This window comes from Pseudorca crassidens, chromosome 11 (genome assembly GCF_039906515.1).
Source record: "Pseudorca crassidens isolate mPseCra1 chromosome 11, mPseCra1.hap1, whole genome shotgun sequence".
Lineage (NCBI taxonomy): Eukaryota > Metazoa > Chordata > Mammalia > Artiodactyla > Delphinidae > Pseudorca > Pseudorca crassidens.
This window is the reverse complement of record NC_090306.1, coordinates 52927991-52953727: the sequence shown is the minus strand read 5'-3', so window position 1 is coordinate 52953727 and position 25737 is coordinate 52927991. Positions and strand designations below refer to the sequence as shown.

The 25737-nt window shown below is 33.1% G+C and overlaps 1 protein-coding gene across 4 annotated transcripts in view; it reads right to left on the bottom strand.

Annotated features, from left to right (window-relative positions):
• The window catches only part of USP15 (ubiquitin specific peptidase 15), a 125618-nt gene that overhangs the window by 35692 nt on the left and 64189 nt on the right, over positions 1-25737 (bottom strand). For 3 of the 4 annotated variants that reach the window (XM_067697197.1, XM_067697201.1, XM_067697199.1), the window contains 2 exons: positions 19250-19336; positions 10614-10758 (listed from right to left, as the gene is read on the bottom strand). In XM_067697197.1, coding sequence (XP_067553298.1) covers positions 10614-10758; positions 19250-19336 — 232 coding nt within the window. The remainder of the gene's footprint in view (positions 1-10613; positions 10759-19249; positions 19337-25737) is intronic. The other variant, XM_067697198.1, reaches the window with a different exon arrangement.

Below are 25737 nucleotides of genomic sequence, written 5' to 3'. Positions count from 1 at the left end.
GCTATTCGAGGTCTTTTGTGTTTCCATACAAATTGTGAAATTTTTTGTTCTAGTTCTGTGAAAAATGCCCTTGGCAGTTTGATAGGGATTGCACTGAATCTGTGGATTGCTTTGGGTAATATAGTCATTTTCACAACACTGAGTCTTCCAATCCAAGAACATGGCATATCTCTCCATCTGTTTGTATCATCTTTAATTTCTTTCATCAGTGTCTTATAGGTTTCTGCATACAGGTCTTTTGTCTCCTTAGGTAGGTTTATTCCTAGGTATTTTATTCTTTTTGTTGCAATGGTAAATGGGAGTGTTTCCTTAATTTCACTTTCACATTTTTCATCACTAGTGTATAGGAATGCAAGAGATTTCTGTGCATTAATTTTGTATCCTGCTACTTTACCAAATTCATTGATTAGCTCTAGTAGTTTTCTGGTAGTATCTTTAGGATTCTCTATGTATAGTATCATGTCATCTGCCAACAGTGACAGCTTTACTTCTTTTCCGATTTGGATTCCTTTTCTTTCTTCTTCTTCTCTGATGGCTGTGGCTAAAACTTCCAAGACAATGTTGATTCATAGTGGTGAGAGTGGGAAACCTTGTCTTCTTCCTGATCTTAGTGGAAATGGTTTCAGTTTTTCACCATTGAGGGCGATGTTGGCTGTGGGTTTGTCATATATGGCCTTTATTATGTTGAGGTAAGTTCCCTCCATGCCTATTTTCTGGAGGGTTTTTATCATAAATGGGTATTTAATTTTGTCGAAAGCTTTCTGTGCATCTATTGAGATGGTCATATGGTTTTTCTCCTTCAATTTGTTAATATGGTGTATCACATTGATTGATTTGCGTATACTGAAGAATCCTTGCATTCCTGGGATAAACCCCACTTGATCATGGTGTATGATCCTTTTAATGTGCTGTTGGATTCTGCTTGCTAGTATTTTGTTGAGGATTTTTGCATCTATGTTCATAGTGATATTGGCCTCTAGTTTTCTTTCTTTGTAACATCTTTGTCTGGTTTTGGTATCAGGGTGATGGTGGCTTCGTAGAATGAGTTTGGGAGTGTTCCTCCCTCTGATGTAGGGATTTTTGTGGTGGAAAAATGTGGTAACAAGCATGAGCTATAATGTTATAGTTGTACCTCTGGTAAGTCACTGCTATTTTTATGACCAGATGAACCAAATATAAGTCATAATGAATAATATACTCAATCAAACGAAATCAAGACCCAACTCAAGCGTCACCTCCTTGGTGAAGCCTCACTTATTTCCCAATGGCTCTCTTTTCTTTGCTTTCAAAACATTTGGCTGATCATGCTTTCTATCATGTCACATATTACATCTTATTTATTTATATGGCTATCTCATTCACCACAGCACGACATTCAAGAGGATAGGCACAGTCTTGTTCAACTCTGTACCACCAGTGTCTAGAACAACGCTTGGCATGGAGCAGGTCTCAGTGGATGTTTACTGGATTAGCTAAATAAGAAAATTCGTCTAGTTGCTCTTAATTCCTTTGACCTTTTCTCTCTACAGCCCTAGATGAACCCAATCATTTTCATGTATGAACCCATCTATTTTATGCACCATGTAGCTAAACATTAAGATCTCAAACAATGAGATCTCAACATTGCTGAGCAATCTTATTCTTTCATTCTTAGATTATGATCTGGTCTCGTACTTTTAAGATAATGGAAGTCATTACAAAATCTAGAAACTACTTGCGTCCATAATCCATTTCTTTTTTTCCTGTTGCAACAGTAGTGTCTTTCCTCCTTTCAAATGTTAGATTCAAATGTTAGATTCAAATGTTATATTCAAATGTTATATTGTAAGGCTTAGTCCTGGGATGTCTTTTTCACAGATGGCCTCACTTCACAGATGCAATCATTTCCCTGATTTTAAATACCATCTACAGTCATATTTTTATTTCTAACCTAGGCCTCTGGTCTATATTCCATACTAGAATATCCAACTGCCTATGATATATCCACTTGGATGTTTCATTGGTATGACAAACTGAACATGACTAAAATTAACTCATAATCTTCTCCTTACCCCAAACCTACTTCTCCTGTGTCTCTCCTCCCACTGTTACCATTATGTTCTCATTATGACGTACAAGCCAAAAACCAGACACACACTTGTGATTTCCTTCACTTTTCATTAATTTGAATGCCTTCTACAATACATGCCAGACACTGTTTGAGGTAATGGGGCTAAAGCAGTGACTAAAACAAAACTCCTGTGCTCATGGAGCATGAGTTGGGAGTAGAGGGAGGCAAACAGATAAACAAAAAACTCAAATATATATATACAGCATATAGCAGGTGGTCATGGAATGGGAGAGGGCAGTTACCATCGTATACAGTGAGTCGGGAAGGATCTGACTGATTAATAGAGACCTAAAGGAAATGAGAAAGAAAGGATATAAACATTTGGAGAAAGAACATTCCAAGTATAGGAAATTATAAGTTCAGAGACCCCAAGGCAGGAACATTCGTGCAATATGTGAGGGGGGGCCACTGAGGATGGAGCAGAGTGAGCATGGAGGAAAGTGGTAGAAAATAAGACAGAAGCCAGATCATACACGGCCTTATATGCCTTATATTCTCTTTTAAGAACTCTAGCTTCTGTTGAGTGAAATAAGAAGGCATTTAGTGATATGGACAAAGGGTGACAGGTGCCTTAAGTTTAAAAACATCGCTCTGGCTGTTCTTGTGAGGACAGACCATAGGAGTTAAGGGTATAAGCAGAGAAATCAGCTAGAAGATAAATGCAATAAACAGATGAGATGATAGCAGCCTGGAACCTTCAATGCCTTTTAATACATTACAATCCATATTCCCCCACATGATCTGGCTTTTGCCTATTTCTCTGAACTCATTTTATCCCACCCCCATTTAAATATTATCTCACAGGTTACTCATCTTTGGTTCCTCAAACTTGCCCACCTTAGGGGCTCTGCACATGCTGTTGCTCCATCTGACTTCAACTCTCACCTGCCCAACTAACACCTATTTTTTGGTCATAGCTCAAAGGTTACTTCTGGGGAACATGGTATCCAATATAAATTAGGTGCTCTCCCAGCTCTTGCTATACTCAGAGCACTCTCCATGATTTTTTCTTTTCATGATGCTTAAAATATTCACAATTTATTTAACGTTTATCTCCCCTACTAGACTACGATCCATGGAAATAGTACTGGTTTTGTTCACCATGGTATAGTTATTGCCTATCAGAGTGAAAGGCACTTAGTGGGCCCTTGATGAATATTTGCTGAGTAAACGAATGGATGATTGCACAAGTATATTTATTATTTGAAAAAAATTATCTAGCTTGATCACCTATAATATTCTGCAGATAATGCTCTGAATAACATCAGGTTTTTGAAAAATCAACTTTGTCATCAAAGGAAGAGAAATATCCATCAGTGAAATTCAGAAGAATGAAAGCAATTCCAAAAGGAGTTCTTAAAATATTTCGAACACACCATCAAATGAGTAAGTGTGTAAATAACCTCCCAGGGAAACTGTTTGAATCATGCAAACAGTTATGGGAACACCTTATGGGAACATCTTGTATTATGGGGGCCATATATTTGGCATAAACATAAAAACATTTTTAATGGTTGCACAACAATGTGAATATACTTAATACCACTGAAGTTAAAAATAGTTAAAACGGTAAATGTTATGTTATGTATATGTGACAATAAAATGAAACATTTTAAAAGCATTTCTTACAAGCTGACTAGTATAATTATGAAAGATACATTATCTCAGGATATCTGAATAACAGCCCAGTTTTAACTCATTTATTAACTTGTCTTAGTGAATGACAAGTCACTTAAACTTTCCTTGCCTCAATTTCCTCATCAGTGAAATAAGGATAACAGATGCCCTAACCCAGGGGTCTCTGTGAAGAGGAAATTAAGAAAGTGACAATGATAGGAAAAACAACCTTTACTATGCAAAGAAGGATACTGTTACTATCAGATACTGCAAGTTCATTACTGGGCTATTAATATTTTAACATGAATTTATGAGAATTAGTAATTTATTTTAAATGTTATTATTAATTAAGCAATGGTTTTCAGTAACCAACTCACTGACACTCTCCCAGTATAGTATAGTTTACAAATTACTGTAAAGAGGTGATTGGTAACACTTAGCAATTGGTTTCCATATATACACTACTAAAAAAAAAATACTGAACTAAGCATCCATTATTGGCAAAGTGAAAACACTAATGAAGTTGATCATTGGCAACATGCATCACCACAAACTATTTTTACTCACAAACTAATATAGAAAGCTGATCTTAAGTGTGATATTAGAAGCAAAAAATCTAACAGACAAGGGTCTTTCAGTAATTAAAACAGCATAGCCGCAACTGACCAGAATTTAAATGTATACGTTAGAACAAATAGGCAAAAGACAACAAACAAGGCTTTAAGAGAAATTTAGCATGTCTTTCTCCTTTGAAAGGCTCTATCAGTCCAATATCTTATATTTTCTAGTGACACTATTCAATAATACCAATTTATAAAATTTAGAACATAACCCTGATATACTTAAGAATATTCCAATCATAATGTGTTGAATGATATGCATAACTTTATTAAAGGAAGAAAATGTATTTTAGAAAAGATTTTGACATCAAGAAAATGAACTGTTTTTGATTTTTAGGTAACAGAAGTAAATCTGGAACCGCTTTTTCTTTTCTTTTCTTTTGTTAGAGGGGTCAAGTTTGTAGTTACCATTATATATTAAAGATTAACATTTCTTATGTTTTCAATTACAGATACTGAGTAGTTATTAAAATCAATACAAGATACTTCAGTGTGATTATATTAAAAACTGCTGCCATAAATGTTAGCACTGCAAGTAATTCTACCTAGTGAATATAATGTAAAACAATTCTGTATTAAAATCAGATATAATTATTTACAACTCCTTGAAATAAGCCTTTCCCCTGTAACCTGTACTCTTGTCATTTCCTATTATAGAATTAGGGACTGACAAAACATTAGAAAGTTTTTATTAACAGAAATAGAAGCATTAATCCTAGAGAAATTTGTATATTAATTTGGAAGAATGTGAAGAACAGACAAGTAAGACTGTTGGTTAAGAAAGGCATATATTTTCATGACTAGAAATCATTTTAGCCAAGTAACACAGGTACAAGGCATTCTTTCAGAGATACCGTTTCTACTCCAGTTATGAAAACTAAATACTTACAGAACTTTGCTATATATACTCTTTCCACAAATAAGCTGCCTGAGAATTCAGGTTCTCTTTTCCCAGCCCCTTTTCTTTTTCTAAAGGGAAGGGATACTTCTCCCTTTCCCTGCAAACAAGGGAGAAGTAGAAACATTGGTATCTGTGATGGGAAAGTGAATGGTTCTAATACAAGTAAGGCTGTTTGCATTTCTTTACCTTTATCAAATTGGAAAGATCTGATTGAGTTGTCATTTGATAATTAAACATATTTTTGATGCTAGTTTGCCATGTAATTTTTGGCACATGGTATGGAAGAAACTCAAATAATTGAGTTTAATTGCTTGGATAGATAAAAATCTGCCCTAGGAATATTATTTGAACTTTTAATCAGCCACATTCTCAGTTTTATCAGAAGTCATTTTCTTTAAAATCCTAAACTGTTTTTTAAAATTCTTATGTCTCAGGGGTTAGGTGTTTCTTTTTGTGATTGAAACTATGTTCACTTGTTCAGCTGTAAGTTTGGTTAATTTGAATAAAATTACAAAGCTTCATGTTAAAGTGTGTTTCCAAGAATTTGTTCCAATAAATGCAAAATGAGTCTCAGGTAAGTGTAGAAAAGCATTACACTTAGTCACATTCAAAGCTATGAAGTACTAGAACACAGAAATAACAGCTTTAGTAGTGACTTTTTTACTGTTTTACATTATAATGAGAATCTAGTTTCCTAAAAGAATATTATTTCTGTGTAGTATCACTCATTCTCTTTAATTAAGTCTTATAAAAAAACTTTCAATATTCTTCTGAATTTACAGAAAGATTTTTTCCCTAACCCAACAGATCACAGGAAGAAGCTGACCTTAAAAATGCCTGGAATTTCAACTGACTTTGCATTGTGTGACAGGGATAATGAACAGGTCCTTGATCACTATCAGTTTTTTCAGTGAATTCCTAGAGTCTATTTAAGGAGACCTATTACTTCCAAGTAAAGAGTTTGAAAACAACTATCTCATGCCATGCAGCTTTCCAGTGAAAAGGACCATATATCACTCCCCTGCTTCAAATCCATCTGAAGAGTTGCTTCTTTCAGGAGGCCAATCATGAGCCTCCTAGGCCTTGACAATGAAAAAGACAAGGGTTGGAGTGCTCCTGAAATCTACTCAACTAATGCTAATTAAAATTACCTCCAATAATGCAAATTTCAAAAACTAGACATTCTCTCAATGGAATAATACATTTAGGGCCCTAGAAGACTACTTTGTTAACTTATTTGTACCACTGGGACACGGTGGTATATGCCTGTAATCATAACTACTCAGGAGGCTGAGGCCAGAGATAACCTGAACTCAAGAATCTTAAATTTCCTGCAGATTGCTTATTCATGAACAGTTCTATGTTGTTATATCCCTTGCCTATCAGTATGCCTAGGAGAGCTGAATTAACACAGCTCAGAAATGGATAATACTGATTTATAATGATAAATACCATTATTGTAATACTACTAAGCCAAAAAAAATTAGAAGTACATTCAAGTCTTTCTTCATTCACTAGGTCCTGACAAAGTGGAATAAGACTTGTAGGAAAGGAGAACAAATAAATACAGGAACTATGGATGGTAGAATTTTCCCGAAGTCATTCTGCTTGACTCCTTCAATTTAAAAAGACAAAATAATACGAAATCTAATACCTATTCGTTTACAATGTGCCAGTCACTATCCTAAGAGCTTTATATTCATCAACTCACTTAATCCCCACAAAACTCCTAAGATATGGGTACTATTATTTTCCTCACCTGAGGAGAAAAATGAGTTATAGAAACAACTTATACAGGGCAGCACAGGTGATCAGTATCAATCCAGATAGTGTAACTCCATAGTCTGTGCTTCTAACTTTTATTGCTAATTTTTAATGTGTTGTTGTCTTTTCTCTAGCCAGAATATGGTTTTTAAACTGTTCCTCAGAGCCCTGGGATCCCATGAGAATGCTTCTAGGGCCACTAAGTAGAAGAAAGCAGATGGGACTCCGGGCACTTCACCCAACCAAAGCAACTTCACTACATCTGTTTAAATATTGAGGATACAATTAAACTTTTCAAAGTAATAATTAAAAAAAAATTTTCATGCTAAAAGTAAAACGTGAAAAATCACAGTATCAAGACTATACTCTTCATAAGTCAGGATCTATGTCTAAAAGTATCTCACATGTTTGCCATTCAGTAAATATTAACTTGATAAATTGAAACTGTATGGCAGTACTGTGCTCATCGGAAAAATTTAATACTCAGTTGTACCATTAAATCAGAGAAAATCTTGAATATCAATATAATTAAATTGAATAATAACAATAATGATATTAAATCACACTCAGATTGATGCTTCTTAAGTTTTTAATCACAAGCTATCAAACAATTTCATCATCTTAAGGCTACTGATGGGTTAAGCATAACCCATTCTCACAAAGAAAAAATAGGTATGTTTTCATATCCATATTGTTAACAATATATCAATAATTACACTGCCTGATGTACTAAGGACCACTCATATTTCTAGAATTATTGAATTAATAAAAGGAATTATATTAAAATACAAATTATCAGATTTTTTAAAATAATATTTTCTGAAGTTCATGAATTATCTTCAGTTTCACAGAAGTCACAGAAGTCACTTGAAAAAACAGCATAACTGAGGAAACAGTATCTAAAAACATTATTTTAAAAAATCTACTCTATTAACTATCTTTTACCCTTTTCATCTGTGGACCTAAGAACTTACATGGTGTTCATGAAACAGAATAACATAGGCTACTGCCACCATTTTATATTCCCTCCTATGGTGAATTTTCAACTTGAGAGCTGACATCTAAAGCAATTAAAAATCACAGATGCTTTCAGAAAATAAAACTGAAGTACTAGCTTTTCTAATTCTGGATTTGGATTAAAAGTCAAAAGCAGCAAAAATTGAAACTAATTTTTTCTCTTCTCCAACTTGATTGAAGAGTTTTATTTTAGAAAAAGTACAGTTTCCAACAAGATACAGACATAAAATAATATCCACTGCTTAAAATATTTTGCTAAAATTTTCATGAAAGTTTTTTCTTACTTTATGATATTATCAGAAAATTACAAACTATCACCCTAACAAACCTCACCCTCATGGCTATATCTCAGTTGAAATGAAACATGTAAAGATGAAATATATTAAGAGAGAAGGTCAGCATTAGACATACCTATTGTAATAAAATTGCTTTGAACAGAAGCAAAAACTAATAAATGAAGTTTCTTACACCTTAAACATACACAAAAAAGTTCAACAAATGCCAAATCTAGCTCAACACAGCTGATTAGAAGATTTCATTTTAATACTTGTTTTTGAGAAATTGAGTTAATCATAAGGACACAACACTAAATAGACGATAACAAAGGCACAGGAAACGAGAATGTAATATTGCCCTAGAAGGAATTTAGTTTGAATGTAAGCTAGAGACTACCATGAATGATTAGCAAGAACACTAACTTTTGTTCTAATAGACTCAAATTTTTTATGCTTATGCTATTAAAACTTTTTGAAAATCCTAGTCTTAATCCTTATGAAAAAGCACCAAGACCGGTTTTCCATACTACAATGTTAAAAAAAAAAAACAAAACCCAAAAGACCTCAAGAATATCAAGCCTCCAGAACCAAAGTAATTTTGGTAGTGCAAGGATAAGCAGCTGTATAACAATTAATATGATTGGTGATATGAGAAAGGGTTTTCTGATACTGATGTAACCACCGATTATATAAAACATTTTTCAGAGATGGTGCTGAAGATGATTTTTCAGTGATTAGGCAGGGTAGTCCAACAGATATACAAACAAAATTACAATATGTCTGCCCTGTTCCTACTCTGAAAGCTCAGCACCCATGCACTTTACTTTGTTATCTAAATAACTGCCAGGATAACAGTATGTTTTGGCTTGCTCTTCTCAGATGAGTTCCCTTTCTCCTCTTCCGGAAAATAAAGATAAAATATTTTAAAATTTAATTGTCTAACTAGTGCTAGGATCCTAGAAAAAAATTTTGGATAAAGTAATTCACATTAAAGTATAAGCAATATTACTCATCAAAGAAAGTTTATAAAGGAATAGTTTATTAACCTATACAGTATCTGCTTCAGCAGATAGGCTATTTCCTGAGTGGCTCAACTCTAAACCAAGATATCAGGAATTAATCAATTATACATCCCAGTGCATGTCTAAGAAAAGTTGCCAACTCCTGGGTCAAGAGTTATGACAGTTAAATTTCTAGTTTTTCAAGAATGCTATAAAGACAATGGTTCATTTAGGAAACAACTGGATTAATGACTATGTACAAAGGATTTATTTTGAATTTTGGATGATAAAGAGTCCTATACTTTTCTCAGATAGTCAAGATTTGCAATAATGTCGTTATCAATCCATAGCTGTATTTAATTTATATCTTTGGAGGGTGCCTCCTGGGCACAGGAGATTCAGTATTAAAATACAGAGAACAGAATACTGCAGATTTAAAAATAGAAATTCAGAATTGCACACACACACAAAAAAAAAGGAAAGAAAGAAAAAAAAGACTTCCAAAAGAAGGTTAAAATTCAAATATCAAAATAGTATACCATTATTTTGGGCTTTTTGAAATACAGAATTTTATTTGTAAAAGGGGAATAAAATAACCAGCTCTAATTTTATGCACAGTAACAGTGATATTAAAGTATACATGGATCTTGTTACTTCACAATCAATCAAAGACATAAATATTTCACAAGTAAAACTGGAAGAAGGTACAGACAGAGCAGGAAGAAAAGGGAAGCTCTATGGAGAGACAAAGGGAAAAAAAGGGCAGTGATCTGTTATATCCCCAAATTGAAAGAGTATTAAGGGAAAGTGATTTGTTAAAAATATGTATACAAAAGGTTCATAAAATTTTCTAATTTTTACAAATCTTAATTTCACATTAAGGTAAAAAAAAGATTTAAAATTAATTTTATTTAGAGTTAGAACACTGGTGACCATAAAATAATCATTCTCTGAAACTCCCACCAATGTCTAAAGAAAGCAAGAGACTTCATATAAAGGAGAGATCTCACTAGCTTTATTTTCTTCTCAGAGAGCCTAGGTTTTCTGTTTGGAATTATATTTTTTGTATGAACTTATATTTAATCTTCTACTATATGACAATCAATCACATGCCACCTAACCGAGAATCATGATAAGATATTCTTAGAATGAATGATTCAAATGTGTATGCTTAAATCTTCCATGAAAACACAAACTCTCCAAACACATATAATACTCATATTCTGACAAGTAAAACCCAACTCTATTCCTCTTGTATTATTGATTACCATAAAACATATGAGTTTCACTTTGTTTGGAAAGACCTACCTGAATAGCTGAGTTCATGAAACACGTATTTCCCAAGTTACTTAGGCCACAGAGGCCGGGCTGTTCATTGTTTCTTCCAGGTTCTGAATAATCATAGTTCTTATAAGCAGTATATGATGGGAGACAATAATTTGAGTTTTTCACACTGGAAGAAAACAAAAAATCTTTTTCATAATTCAGCCAATTATCATCATATAGTTATAATGAACAGAGTACTTTAAACCTATTTGAGATACGTGGTCAGTCATTAATTTTTTTATAAAGCACTTAACTCAGGTACTTTTAACATGAACCTAAATCAAAATAACCCCCTTAATTAATATACTCCTCATTCAATCAAGAAAATCACGGCATCATATACCACACCAACCAATACAAACCACATTATGTCTTTCTACCCTTGATTAACTGGAGCAGCTTCACAGCTTGCTCCATTCTTCATTGCTCCATCAAATGTAAAACATTCAGATTTTAAACACCACCCGCAGCAATAAATCATCTCACTGATGTCCCTTTTACATCCTGCTACTGTAATAGAGTGAGAACAGTAGAAGCAGGAAGAGTTGTGCTTTAGTTACAGGTGAGAGCAGAGATTTCCAGGGCCTTTGTGACATCACTGTTCTGATGCATTGAAGATTCTATTTATAGTATTCTACGCTAGACCAGCAAAATCTGGTATTCAAATGCAGAAAACAGCCTGGGGTGATCAGCAATGCAAAAATGAAATGATTCGAAGCGAGTACACACTTCAGTATTATTATTATTATGGAAAGAATCTTCTAGTTTGTCAGATTAATGCAGTTTATTTAACTAGGTAAATACAACCTCAGGATAATTTGTACTACGAGTATAATAAATATTAATCTTAAAAAAAACCCTACATAATATTCAACCTTAGAGAATCAGGGTAATTTTACAAAGAACTAAGAGAAGTCAATAAGTTAAATCCCTCTTTCTTTTTACATGTAACTAAAAAAAATTTTGTGGAAAAGGATAGATTCTTCCTTAATTTTTAATAGGTTATCTTATATTTATGATGGATGCTTTGGATATAATTCAAAAGCATACTTTCAATCATTATTTTTTTTATTCACTAGAACAAACCTGAACAAGAATCAAGGTTATTTGCTAAAAGCAAATAATGATGTAAATAAATGAATACAGTGTTACAAATAAACATGGTAAATCAGTAACTCTGACAATCTCAATTGGCTATAATTTATCCCTGGTATTATTTTTTTTTAAGTTTTTACTTATAATTTCAAATACTTCCTATTGTAGCTTCTATACTCTCACTTTATAACAGTTAAAATGAACTGTACTACTGCTTGTTCTAACAAAGCCTTTAGTAAACATACACACCCTAACAAACAACAGGTAAAACACACGAAACCATATCAACCAAAATTTACGCACACAATGCTATCCCACTAATATTTTTGTATTTTTAAGAAAACACCCCCCTTCATCACAAATAAAAGATCAACTCTCAGACTGAAAAACCAAGCTATCGCAAAGTTAAACAAAAAGAGCAGGCTCCAAAGAAGTGCAACCTTGAGCAATTCATAGACTTGTAGCTATTTACTTGTTTTAAACTTAAAGAAAAAAAAAAAAGGGTTCAAGCATCTTTTGGATTTTGCAGATCACTAGCCTTATAACTCATATTTTATTTTAGATTAGCAGTAACAAAGTTCAAGGCACCTATCAGCAATTCCATATATCGTCACTCAGTGACTGGATTCTTGAATCTAACTTTGAGGACATGTAACAAGAAACTGAATCCTGGTTTTCCTTTTACCCCTTTAAGAAGTGCTTAGGGGGCTTCCCTGGTGGCGCAGTGGTTGAGAGTCTGCCTGCCAATGCAGGGACACGGGTTAGAGCCCTGGTCTGGGAGGATCCCACATGCCGCGGAGCAACTGGGCCCGTGAGCCACAACTACTGAGCCTGCGCGCCTGGAGCCTGTGCTCCGCAACAAGAGAGGCCGCGATAGAGAGAGGCCCGCGCATCGCGATGAAGAGTGGCCCCCGCTTGCCGCAACTAGAGAAAGCCCTCGCACAGAAACGAAGACCCAACGCAGCCAAAAATAAATAAATAATAATTAAAAAAAAAAAGTTAAAAAAAAAGAAGTGCTTAAAATCAAGGTCTGCTATATATTACAAAAATGCAAGGCCTACACATTTTCAACATGTTAAAAAAAACCCATATATATCAGCTGTAAAATTATAATAAAACTTAAGTCAGAGTACAGAGGGAAAGTATGCCCAAATATATGCTCATGCATACACCCACACCCACACCAACACCCATGCAAGTGATCCGAATCCTTAAAGGATATCTACATTTTAGTTTAAGTGACAGGATAAGTATAAACCTTGGCCAAAGAGTAAGATGGCAGTCTACATGCTAAATGATAATACAGAAAACTAACAAATTAAAAATATTTTAATACTATCTTCATTGGTCACTTATAATCCACATCTTATGTGTTCTTTAAATCAAATAAAGTCTGTCGTGGAAAATATCAAAACCAACGGCTCTTTAAACACTTCAACAAAGTACATGTAAACCTAAACCCAAAAGACAGCCTCTGTATCTTTCATGACTACTGCTGCTATTTTTTCTTCTAAAGGTTGTAAGCTAGTCCTTATCCCATAAGGTTATGTTACTTTGCAAAAACAAATAAATTTGCCAGTAATCTTAATGGGAATTTTAATGCTATGCTAGATTAATTCATTTTAAATGAATATACATTTAAAAATATAACATTTTATAGCAAAACCGAGCCCTTATCTTTCTATAAATATTTGAAACTGACTTTTTAAAATTTAATTTTATGTATTTTTATACAGCACGTTATTAGTTATCTATTTTATACATATTACTGTATATATGTCAATCCCAATCTCCCAATTCATCCCACCCTCCTCTCCACTTTCCCCCCTTGTTGTCCATACATTTGTTCTCTACTTCTGTGTCTCTATTTCTGCCTTGCAAACTGGTTCACCTGTACCCTTTTTCTAGATTCCACACATATGCGTTAATATATGATACTTGTTTTTTTCTTTCTGACTTACTTCGCTCTGTATGACAGTCTCTAGGTCCATCCACATCTCTACAAATGACCCAATTTCGTTCCTTTTTATGACTGAGTAATACTCCATTGTATAGATGTACCACATCTTCTTTATCCACTCATCTGTTGATGGGCATTTAGGTTGCTTTCATGACCTGGCTATTGTAAATAGTGCTGCAATGAACACTGGGGTGCACGTGTCTTTTTGAATTATGGTTTTCTCAGGGTATATGGCCAGTAGTGGGATTGCTGGGTCATATGGTAATTCTATTTTTAGTTTTTTAAGGAACCTCCATACTGTTCTCCATAGTGGCTGGATCAATTTACATTCCCAACAGTGCAAGAGGGTTCCCTTTTCCCCATACCCTCTCCAGCACTTACTGTTTGTAGATTTTCTGATGATGCCCATTCTAACTGGTGTGAGGTGATACCTCATTGTAGTTTTGATTTGCATTTCTCTAATAATTAGTGATGTTGAGCAGCTTTTCATGTGCCTCTTGGCCATGTGAATGCCTTCTTTGGAGAGATGTCTATTTAGGTCTTCTGCCCATTTTCTTGATTGGGTTGTTTGTTTTTTTGATATTGAGCTGCATGAACTGTTGTATATTTTGGAGCTTAATCTGTTGTTCTTTGATTTGCTTGCAAATATTTTCTCCCATTCTGACGGTTGTCTTTTCATCTTGCTTATAGTTCCCTTTGCTGTGCAAAAAGCTTTTAAGTTTCATTAGGTCCCATTTGTTTATTTTTGTTTTTATTTCCATTACTCTAGGAGGTGGCTCAAAATAGATCTTGCTGTGATTTATGTCAAAGAGTGTTCCTCCTATGTTTTCCTCTAAGAGTTTTATAGTGTCTGAGCTCACATTTAGGTCTTTAATCCATTTTGAGTTTATTTTTGTGTATAGTATTAGGGAGGTTCTAATTTCATTCTTTTACATGTAGCTGTCCAGTTTTCCCAGCACCACTTATTGAAGAGGCTGTCTTTTCTCCATTGTATATTCTTGCCTCCTTTATCAAAGATAAGGTGACCATATATACATGGGGTTATCTCTGGGCTTTCTATCCTGTTCCACTGATCAATATTTCTGTTTCTGTGCCAGTACCATATTGTCTTGATTATTGTAGATTTGTAGTATAGTCTGAAGTCAGGAACTCTGATTCCTCCAGCTCTGTTTTTTTCCCTCAGGACTGCTTTGGCTATTCGAGGTCTTTTGTGTCTCCATACAAATTTTAAGATCTTTTGTTCTAGTTCTGTAAAAAATGCCATTGGTAGTTTGATAGGGATTGCAATGAATCTGTAGATTGCTGTGGGTAGTATAGTGATTTTCACAACACTGATTCTTCTAAGCCAAGAACATGGTATATCTCTCCATATGTTTGTGTCATCTTTGATTTCTTTCAGCAGTGTCTTATAGTTTTCTGAGTACAGGTCTTTTACCTCCATAGGTAGGTTTATTCCTAGGTATTTTATTCTTTTTGTTGCAATCGTGAATGGGAGTGTTTCCTTAATTTTTCTTTCTGATCTTTCGTTGTTAGTGTATAGGAATGCAAGATTTCTGTGCATTAATTCTGTATCCTGCAACTTTACCAAATTCACTGATTAACTCTAGTAGTTTTCTACAGTAGTTTTCTAGTTTTCTGGTGGCATGTTTAGGATTCTCTATGTATAGTATCATGTCATCTGCAAACAGTGACAGTTTTACCTCTTCTTTTCCAGTATGGATTCCTTTTATTTCTTTTTATTCTCTGATTGCCATGGCTAGGACTTTCAAAACTATGTTGAATAACAGTGGCGAGAGTGGACATCCTTGTCTTCTTCCTGACCTTAGAGGAAATGCTTTTAGTTTTTCACCATTGAGAATGATGTTTGCTGTGGGTTTGTCATATATAGCCTTTATTTTGTTGAGGCAGGTTCCCTCTATGCCCACTTTCTGGAGAGTTTTTATCATAAATGGTGTTGAATTTTGTCAAAAGCTTTTTCTGCATCTATTGACATGAACATATGGTTTTTATTCTTCAATTTGTTAATATGGTGTATCACATTGATTGATTTATGTATATTGAAGAATCCTTGCATCCCTGGGATAAATCCCACTTGATCTTGGTGTATGATACTTTTAATGTGTTGTTGGATTGTTTGCTAGTATTTTATTGAGGATTTTTGCATCTATATTCATCAGTAATACTGGTCTGTAATTTTCTTTTTTTGTAGCATCTCTGTCTGGTTTTGGTATCAGGGTGATGGTGGCTGAAACTGACTTTTCAATTAGCATTTATATTTAACATTATAAACACTATAAATCTATAATTTAATCCTCATAACTGTAATTATGCTCACTTTGCAGTTAATGAAATGATACTTTCAGCAACTAACTTGTCAAAAGCCAGATGGCTAGTCTCTGGCAGTCTCCAAAATCCAGTTCCTTTTCATCGCTTAATCTCTTACAGGGAGTCATTTCCATTTCAAATAAAAGAGCTTTAAATGAATTAACAGAAAAATAGAATGTGCCCCGATGTGGAATGCCAAGAGTTGAGACAATAAATACATTAAAGAGATTTTTTCAGAGGAAGTATTATAGTAAAGCAAATGCAGCAAGACAGAAGAAAAATGCGGAGAGTGGAAAGATTTTGGTACATATTAAAAATGTACTTAAATTATAACTGAGGCAAGAATTAATACTGTACGGATTAACAAGTAAAACTACTACACAGGGTGAATGAACAATATTCTGGCATCTGATTCTTCATAATGTTAGTCTTTAATAAAAACTTAAACTTTATTAAACTTCAGTGAAATAATTCCAAGTACACTTTGTTATTACTTTTATAACAAATATTCTTATTTCTGGAAATGAAAACTTTATATCTTAATAATGCATCAGTTTAAGTCTTGAATTTGTAAATAAATGCCATATAAACGTTGTGTCACAACTACTGATTTTAATATGCAGTTTACACTTGGAGTATTATCTCCACATATATGAAGTTTCATAAACGTATTTAATCTTAAAAGGTCATTACCCGTTTTACATACTTTTAAAGAAACTATGCTATTTCCATCTGAAGTCTTAAGCAGCTACTTATTTCCAGAAGTCGAAAAGAAAGTCAAGAAATAAATTTTATGTGAAATAATTGTTATAACATTAATTCAAGTTTTTTAAAGTAAAAAAAAACTCCCCATTTTGTAAATGTTTAAATTTTGTTCCTTACTAAGAAAGGTTAAGTTTTACTTTTAAGTAAGGTGGTACCAGTAGCTGTTTGCTATTAAAATTTCCTAATATGAAAGGACTATTTTAGTGTCTAAAATAGACAAATATAAATAGCTAACAATATAACCTAGTCATAGGAGTAGAATCATTAATTAATCATGTTCTAAACTTTTAAGACAACACTCCAATTCCTCTCTTAATATTTTCTGCAGTCAGAGGTTTTGAGATCAAATTGTACTGTCATATTTTTACTGTGAGAGGGAAATAAGACAAAAGCAGAAGCACCAGATCACATATACTAATATGGCAACTCTGGTCAAAATACAGCCTATGGTCAATACAGTCTATATACAATGCTAAAAAATCTCTCCAAAGAATAACTAACTATAAATACATGTTATACCTGGAATCAAAGTCTTTTATAGTAAATGTGGGAGCCATCTGCAATTAGTAGAAACACAGATAATATTTTATCTCATATGAGAAAATGATTTTTGATGAATTACATTAAAAGATACCATGTAAAATACAAACCAGATTACAGGAGGATATTTCCCTTTACTCTTTTGCCTGTGGATATACATTTTTAAATAGAAGAGAACACACTACACTGCAATTTTGGATATCCAGTGTCTTCAATATTTCACCATTATACTACAGTGCACGTATCTTGTTACTACTGAAGTAAGGAATTAGTGTTTTAAATCTTCTTGATATATATAGCAAACTCTTTTCTACGAAAGTTGGACTAATATTCCAACCACTCAAACAGAATCCTTACAATAACAGATACCAACTTTTCCCAATGAGACTGAGGTGGGGGAAAGTGGATGGAGTTGTTTATGTTTTTAATATACATATCTCTAGTTAGTAGTGAACTTGAACATTTAAAATGTTTGTTTTAATTCTCTTATTTTCATTGCCCAGCTGCATCATTTAACTACTTTTCAAGTTGTCTTAAAAAATTTCTCACTGATTTTTATGAGCTTGATATACTAAGAATATCTGCCCTTCCTTTGTCATTTGTAGCAAGAATATTTTCCATTTATTTGCTGTTTAATTTTTAATATGCCTGACAATTAAAATTTTAATTTAATTTAAAGTTTTAAAGAGAAATAGCAATCCAATTTTTCCAATAGCATTTCCTGGATAATCTGCCCATTCTCCATTAGTCTAGGATACTTTCTGATCACATTACATTCTTTTATATATAAAGGTCTGTTTCTGGGCTCTCTTTTCTATTCCACTGATCTGGAGGTATATTCTTGGGTCAGTACTATGCTGTTTGAATTCTTATATCTTTATAACAGGTTGTGATATTTAGTAGGATTAATCCTTTCTCATTGTTTTTCCTTTCCAAAGTTATTTTGGCTATTATATATTTATAATCCAAATGTATGTTAAAATTAGAATCATTTTGTCAAGCCCCACCTCTCCATATGAATTTTAAGGGAACACTAATTAAACCTATAAATTCAATTAATGGTGCTTTTTAAAAGATTATTTCACGAATAGTTTCAGTCCTTTTGAATTTACCCTTTGGAATAATCAGATGCCATTTATGAACTGGACAAGTAAATATTTAACTACATAAATCCTGTAAACCTAATACATAAACTACAATGTATATCTCCAAGAAGTAAAAGGACAATAATCATCTCTGGATTAAAATTCTTCCCATAATTGAATGGACTAATTATAAACAGAGTTTTCTTTTTATCCTTTTATATAAAACCATGCCAATTTTCAAGGTAATACATCCATGTCAGACGTTATAGTGAATTCCAAGTGACTTTGAATCCTTTTTCTTATAGCAATATGGCACACATTTTCATGTAATTTTTGTAAATCCTAAGAATCTGAATACTATTCCTGATGGAGCAAGGGAATTGTTTCTCCAAACTTTTTCAGAAAAAGTAATTGCCTTTTTGATAAACATAAAAATTTGTATGTCTTCCAGTTGAGAATCACTGATAAACACTTTTAAAAAACACTATGTATTGTCTGTGATTACATGTCTAGTTCTAAAATGACATCTGAAATTTATACTGTTCCTAAAAATTTGAATTCTAACAGACTTGTATATATATTTCAATAATTAGTGTTTAGAATATGAAATTCTGAAAGTGCTTTATTTCTCTTTTAGTAAATTATTGTAGTATATATATTAAATCAAGAAGTTTATACCTCTGCTTGCTTTCTTGTGAAGTTACTCCTTGAAGAACTGACCAGTGATTTAAAAGAAAATCAATTTTAATGCATTAAGACTTTTATCCTAAATTTTAGATACAAGAGATTTTTTGCAACCACAATAGGGCGATCAATTAAACAAAGAGTTTTTAAGATTCAGTGCTTACTTTCTGTTGTTGATGTTGTTATAATTATTTGATAGAGATGAAGGAGAGATCTTTGGTAAAGTTGAAAAATTGGATGCACCTGGGGACCTTTAAAAATATGAAAATGTTAAATTAGATAAAAAATGCTGAATTTTGAAATTAATTATGAAATAAAGAAAAGAACCACAGATGACAATGTATGTAGTAAATGAATGCTGGAAAACAGATTTATGAGCAAAATCACCATATACCCTTTGGTTTTCAATTTCCAATGTATTTGTTCATATAAAAAGTAATAGTATATAAGGGAACTATTTTCAAAGGAAATTTATCAAATTAAATATAAAACTTGATATTATTCTTATAAATCTACTAATGCAATACACCCAGTTCTGAGTTCAGGTAACCATTATTAAATAATTTCCTTAAATCAATGGAATTAAAATATTAATTTTTAAAGGAAGCATGTAAAAGAAATCCACTCTGTGTCTCAGTAGGTACTATGGCATTCCAATTACATACAACACAGACACAGATATCATAGATTTTACCAATTTTTAAAACTGTAAGGCAAGAGGGATGAAATAGCAAAGAGAATTCCAAACATAATCCTGAGAAGTAATTTTTGGCCAAGGTTATCCCTGCAAAAACTGAACAGATATAAATCTCACTATCTATTACACACCTCACTAATTCAGAATGTTTTTGGAGAAATCTAAATTACTAATGGCTTTTAATCAACAAATATGCTTTATAGGTATGATTTATAGTAAACAAATCCATTACATAGGAATGATTATTTTAAAGTAGTACTTAAAAGTCTCTAAAAGATTTAATTTCCCTTGTAATTTTGTATACAATTTTAATTTACTAGGCAACATCTAGGTCACGGGCTGTAAGAGGCTAATACTTTCAGTCCAGTATCTCAGTCATCATAAATTCTAAATTAGTGAGGCCCAAAGTGATTACTGTTTAAAAATTATTTTATTTCCTCTACTAAGGTGCTAATGAACAGCAAAATGGTCATTGGGCAGGAAAGTGTAACCTACAAAATTTGCTTTTAGGTAATTTGGATTTTGCTAAATTAAGTGGTGGGTAATAAAATTTCTTACATATAAAATTTTATTTAACTTTTGAAGTTTTATATATTATGAAATATTGGTAAAATTTTTTCCTTCATTTTAAAGGAGAGTTTTTTTGTTGCTGTTGATGCAAGTTATATACAGGTAGATTACATTAAGTGGGACTTCTATTTAGCTGCCTTTCTGATGGAAGACCCTTACAAGATTTTATTTAACTGTACTACCCTCAAATCCAAAAATACAAGCAACCAAGTTTTAATATAAAACAATGTCGAAAACAAATTTAACAGGTAATTTTAATATACTAATATTTTAAGGTACTAATTTTAAGATATTAATAGAATTAATATTAATATAGAAGTATTCTGGCATTTTCTGCCTTCACATTAAGAATGCTAACTTAGGAAAACAATCTAAAAACACCGAGACTGACTTATAATCAATGAAGGAGGTTAATTTTTCAAAATGTATCCATCTGACTACTATTTAATTCAATTCACTACAACTTTTCAGGTATACAGATAGAAACTGAAATATTCTCTTGAATTTTACTTATAGTAAAAATTATGAAAATAAAGATTATTTTATTTATAATATGTATTATATTTATTACATATTATATACGGCTGAGGCATATATATATATTTTTTTTTCCCTTTTTCTGCCCATCTGTGGCCTTTTTACTATTCATTAGCAACTCTATCCCAGAACAGTATTAGAATTTTCTATGAAATTCATTAAAACACTCATTTATTAAATGATTACATTATGCCTTGCCCTTGTTAAGTACTAGGAGTACAAAGAGAGAGACAGTTCCTGATCTCAAATAGCTCATACTCTAATAGGGGAAAATGATACAAGCAAAATAACTATAAAACAGTATAAGTCCTAAAACAAATTTTAAAATTATAACAAAAAGGGCTTCCCTGGTGGTGCAGTGGTTGAGAGTCTGCCTGCCGATGCAGGGGACACGGGTTCGTGCCCCGGTCCTGGAAGGTACCACATGCCGCCGAGCGGCTAGGCCAGTGAGCCATGGCCACTAAGCCTGCGCATCCGGAGCCTGTGCTCCGCAAAGGGAGAGGCCACAACAGTGAGAGGCCCGCGTACCGCACACACACACACACACACACACAAAAAATCAAATTTTGTGGGTAGTAACATGAAGTGATTTTAAAACGATGTGCACAGTTGGAGGGGTAGTTGGAAACTGGAAAGTGAGAGTACTCCAGGTGGAAAGAATAGCATGTGAAAATGTGTGGGACTATAGATAGCATGATGTTTAGGGAATTACCAATGAATTGGCTGAAAGGGTAGGGTGTAGTGATAGGCACAGAGGTTAGTAAGGTAAGTATGATAATGAAGAACCTTTTTATGTTCTCTGAAGGAATTTGGATTTTATCCAATTGTGCTGTGGCATGTTGAAAGATTTTAAGAGTATCAACATAATCAGATTTGTATTCTAAAAAGGTAACTTTTGAGGAAGAGAAAGAGACTGAAGATTGGAAGAGAATTTAGGAGACTATAAAAACAACAAAGGTGAGAAGTAATAAAGGCTGGGACTAGGACAGTGGAGTGGGCAAGGGCAACATGTCTTGGAGGTTTAGGAAGCAGTTCTCAAAGTACAGTCCATGGACACTGAGGGGGATACAAGATCCTTTCAGGGTAGCTGTCCATGATCAAAACTATTTTCATAAAAACACAGACGTGTTATTTATTATCTGACCTCCTTCACTATACAAAAACAATGGCAGGTAAAACTGCATAAGTGCCAAGGAGGTAGCCGTGAAAAACTGTGGTATCATGGATTCAAAATAAGAGAATTTCTTTAGGAGATAGTTATCAAAAAGAAGTATTAAAGAGAGGTCAAATAAACTAGGTTAAAAAAAAGTTAAATAAGGACTTCGTTAAATTCTGAATATTTGGTAAGGAATGGTAAGCACTGCCTTTTTAAAGAAGTTGGCTATTAGAAGAAAAACTAAGTGGTATTCAGAAGAAGCTGATGGTCTTGTTTTAAAAGATGGGAGAGATCTGTTTATATCTATAGGTTAGCAAGGAAGATGATACTGGAAAAGAAACAAAAGCACGAACTAATGTTAACTGAGTGTCTACTATACATGTGGCAGTATGCTAGGCATTTATATGTATAGGAGAGAGGAGATAACGAAGGAAAAACGAGGTCTAGGAAACATTGAGATAAATACTATTGGTAGAGAGATTGTTCTTAAAGAGCATGGAGATCAGAGAGAGCAGGATGGATGTGGTGATCCACAGCTAAATAAAAGTATGATAACACTTTTTACCTCCTGTTACAGACATTATGGTTAATAGTTAGATCACTTATCTATTGTGATTCCAACTTCTGACCGAGATTACACACAGCCCAACCTAGCTAACATTTGTGGAGTTAGTGCAGGGGTTGACTAGTCAATCTGTGGATTATAACCTTAGTTCTTTAACTCTCTTTCTTTGATATAACTTGGAAATTACACTGTTTATTAGCAACTTCGCACTAGTAGCTTTCTGAAGAGACGAGTGAAGAAAATGCTTAGAATATTATACATAAACTAAATATTAAGCCATTTATCTAGTGTTAAAGTAATTTTGGCTAGTTTGGGCTAAGTGTAATATAAGGCAGTGAATCGTCTCTTAACAAGACAGAAAGTAAAACATGAGTTTAGCTGAAATTATTTCATGAAGAGAGAAAATTAAACTTCATCCCTGACAACTGAATGCAGTACTTTAATTTCCCTATTCCCAATGTTTCAACTAAAAGCCTGCAATTCAAGGCTAAGCTGAACTTCTTACTTGAACAGAAAAATACAGCTTATTCTTTGTAAGTTACCTACATAGTCAACATACATGGAAATCTAATACCATAGAGAAATTAAGTCTGAAGGCTGACATAGCAAAAATAGTTATTTAAAACTTTTTATAGTTATTTTCAAACCTGATATAAAACAACCCGAATTTGTAAATTTTGACATTATAAAACAAAAACTATCTTATTAAGAAAAACAAGGCCAACCTTAAACTTTCCCCATTTCTAACAATCATCCTAGGGTAAGTTCTTAGAGAAAAAGAGAAATTTAAATCTCTTGAAAAATTAAGCACTTTTACTCTTGTGAGATATAGATCAGTTCAGTTCAACAAGCATTTGCTATGTGTCTCCTCTGTGTCAGGCAGGGTGTTAAATACTTAAACAAAAGACAATTTAAGGAAATTTATATATAAAGTGTTTCTCATAACCTGATTTTTGTTCCTCGTTTTGACTGCTCTATATGGTATTTGACAAAACATTCCACTTAAAAAAAATAAAATTACAGTTACTCTTCTTTAGCCATTATCAATCTCAACACCAAAACTGCAACCCATTTTTATTTTTGCTGTTATTACAGATATCTCCAAACATACACAAGTCCTCATGTACCCAATATCAGTCATTCAGCTTCAAAAATTATTAACATTCTACCACTCTTGGTTTATTTATAATCTCCTTGGCCTCCACATTCCTTCATGTTTTTGCTGGACAATTTTAAAGCAAATCCCAGACATTTATAATTTCACCTGTAAACACTACAGTATGCATCCCTAGCAGGTAAGAAATCTTTTTTTGATACTATTGTCCATCCCAATCTAATAGTCAGTTCATGTTCACATTTTTTCCCCAGTTGTCTCAAAAACTGGGTAGTTTGAATCAGGATCCAAAATAAGTTCATACATATGCAGATTAATTTTAGTAACTTCAAAAGCCCTTACTGCTCCCTACCAGCTAACTTCTCCGGTTTCATCTTACTATGACAATTGTTTATTTTCCATTTGTCCTGACTTTTGTATCTATTCATATAGTTAACTTTGACTTACATGTGTTACTGTAAATTGCTCAAATCTTTTTTTAGAACAAACTAGGGGAGAAAGGAAGAAATAAAATAACCAATAATTATTTGTGAGTACCTCTGAATCAAGCATCTATATGAGAACTGAATACTTAAGTTACATTCATTTATGCATGAAATATACTATGTAAATGTCTTAATTTCAATTAAATTTGGATATGGCTTTTAAATATTGAAGCTAACACTAACTAAGAAGCTTGACTGTGACCATGCTATCTTTGGTAAAACTTGGAGACACAGTACTAGGTTATACATTATCTTATCACAACAGAAAGTAGGTAACAGTGTTTACATGAAGGAAAGATTTATTTAATCAATGTGCATTTTCAGCATTTCAAAGGAAAATCTGCATACACACTCAAGATCTTAATGAATATTAAATTGAGGAACCTCAAAGTACAGAGTTACGTGAAGTGTGTGTTTATGTACAAGCACAAGCTTTTCCAAAGATTTGGAGTTTGGACCACCAAAATAAAATAACCAGAAAAAACCAGTTTATCGGTAAATACAGTACACAAGAACTTCATTCTACCATTATGCTGCCTTCATCGTTAGGTGACAAACACCCAGGAAAGGATGTGTATATATAAATAACAAACAGATTTACATACAGTTTCTTTTTCTCTCCAGGAATCCTGCCTTTCCAACCAACTACACCTTAGTTATCTTTCTTCTTTCAGTACATTACATGATGAATGATCTATACCAGGTGTTCCATTTTCTGACTAGGTATTCATCCCCTCTTTTCCTACTATTTGTCATTCTCATCATGCTGACATCATTTGTCAAATACACCGAATCTCTTCTGTCTCCCCCCAATTTCTGCATCGTTTAGCACTGCTTACCATTCCCTTTCTTCTAGAAGCTCTTTTTTCCTTTGGCCTCTATGACAAAACAGAATCCAAGTTTTCCTTAATCTACACGATTACCTATTTGATCTTTGTTTTATATCCTTACTTAGGGATACCCTTTAAGGTTTAGTGTACAGTTCTTTACATTTTTAATTAGATAATTCACATACACCTTATATTTCTCACTTCTAGGAATATAACTCCATACCTGCAGTTCTCATTACTCTCCAAGCTTTGGCTCCCTATATTTAACTTCATCCTAGGCAGTTCTGTTTGGCTGTTCCATTACCTCAAACTTTATAGAGTCTCAGAAAAAGTCATTCTATGTCGTTTTCTTTAAAAAAAATTTTTTTGGAGTATAGTTGATTTACAATGTCGTGTTCTATGTCTTTTTCTTAATGAGACCAATAATAAGAATAAGATAAAATGAGATGAAGCATGAAAGAAAATTTATAAAGACTCAAAATATCTTTAAAAATGACAAGAAATTGCAGGTTTTAGAATGTTACCCTAGATTTATGGCTCACAGGCTGCATTTCAAATTGAAGACATGTTATTAACTTAAAATATATGAATATGCATGAAGGACAAGAAATGAAAAACTGGCTCTTGAGCCATCCTCTCGACCGCTACATCCAAAATCACTCAATCCCCCATTTCCAGTATTTGAACAAGGTTAAAAT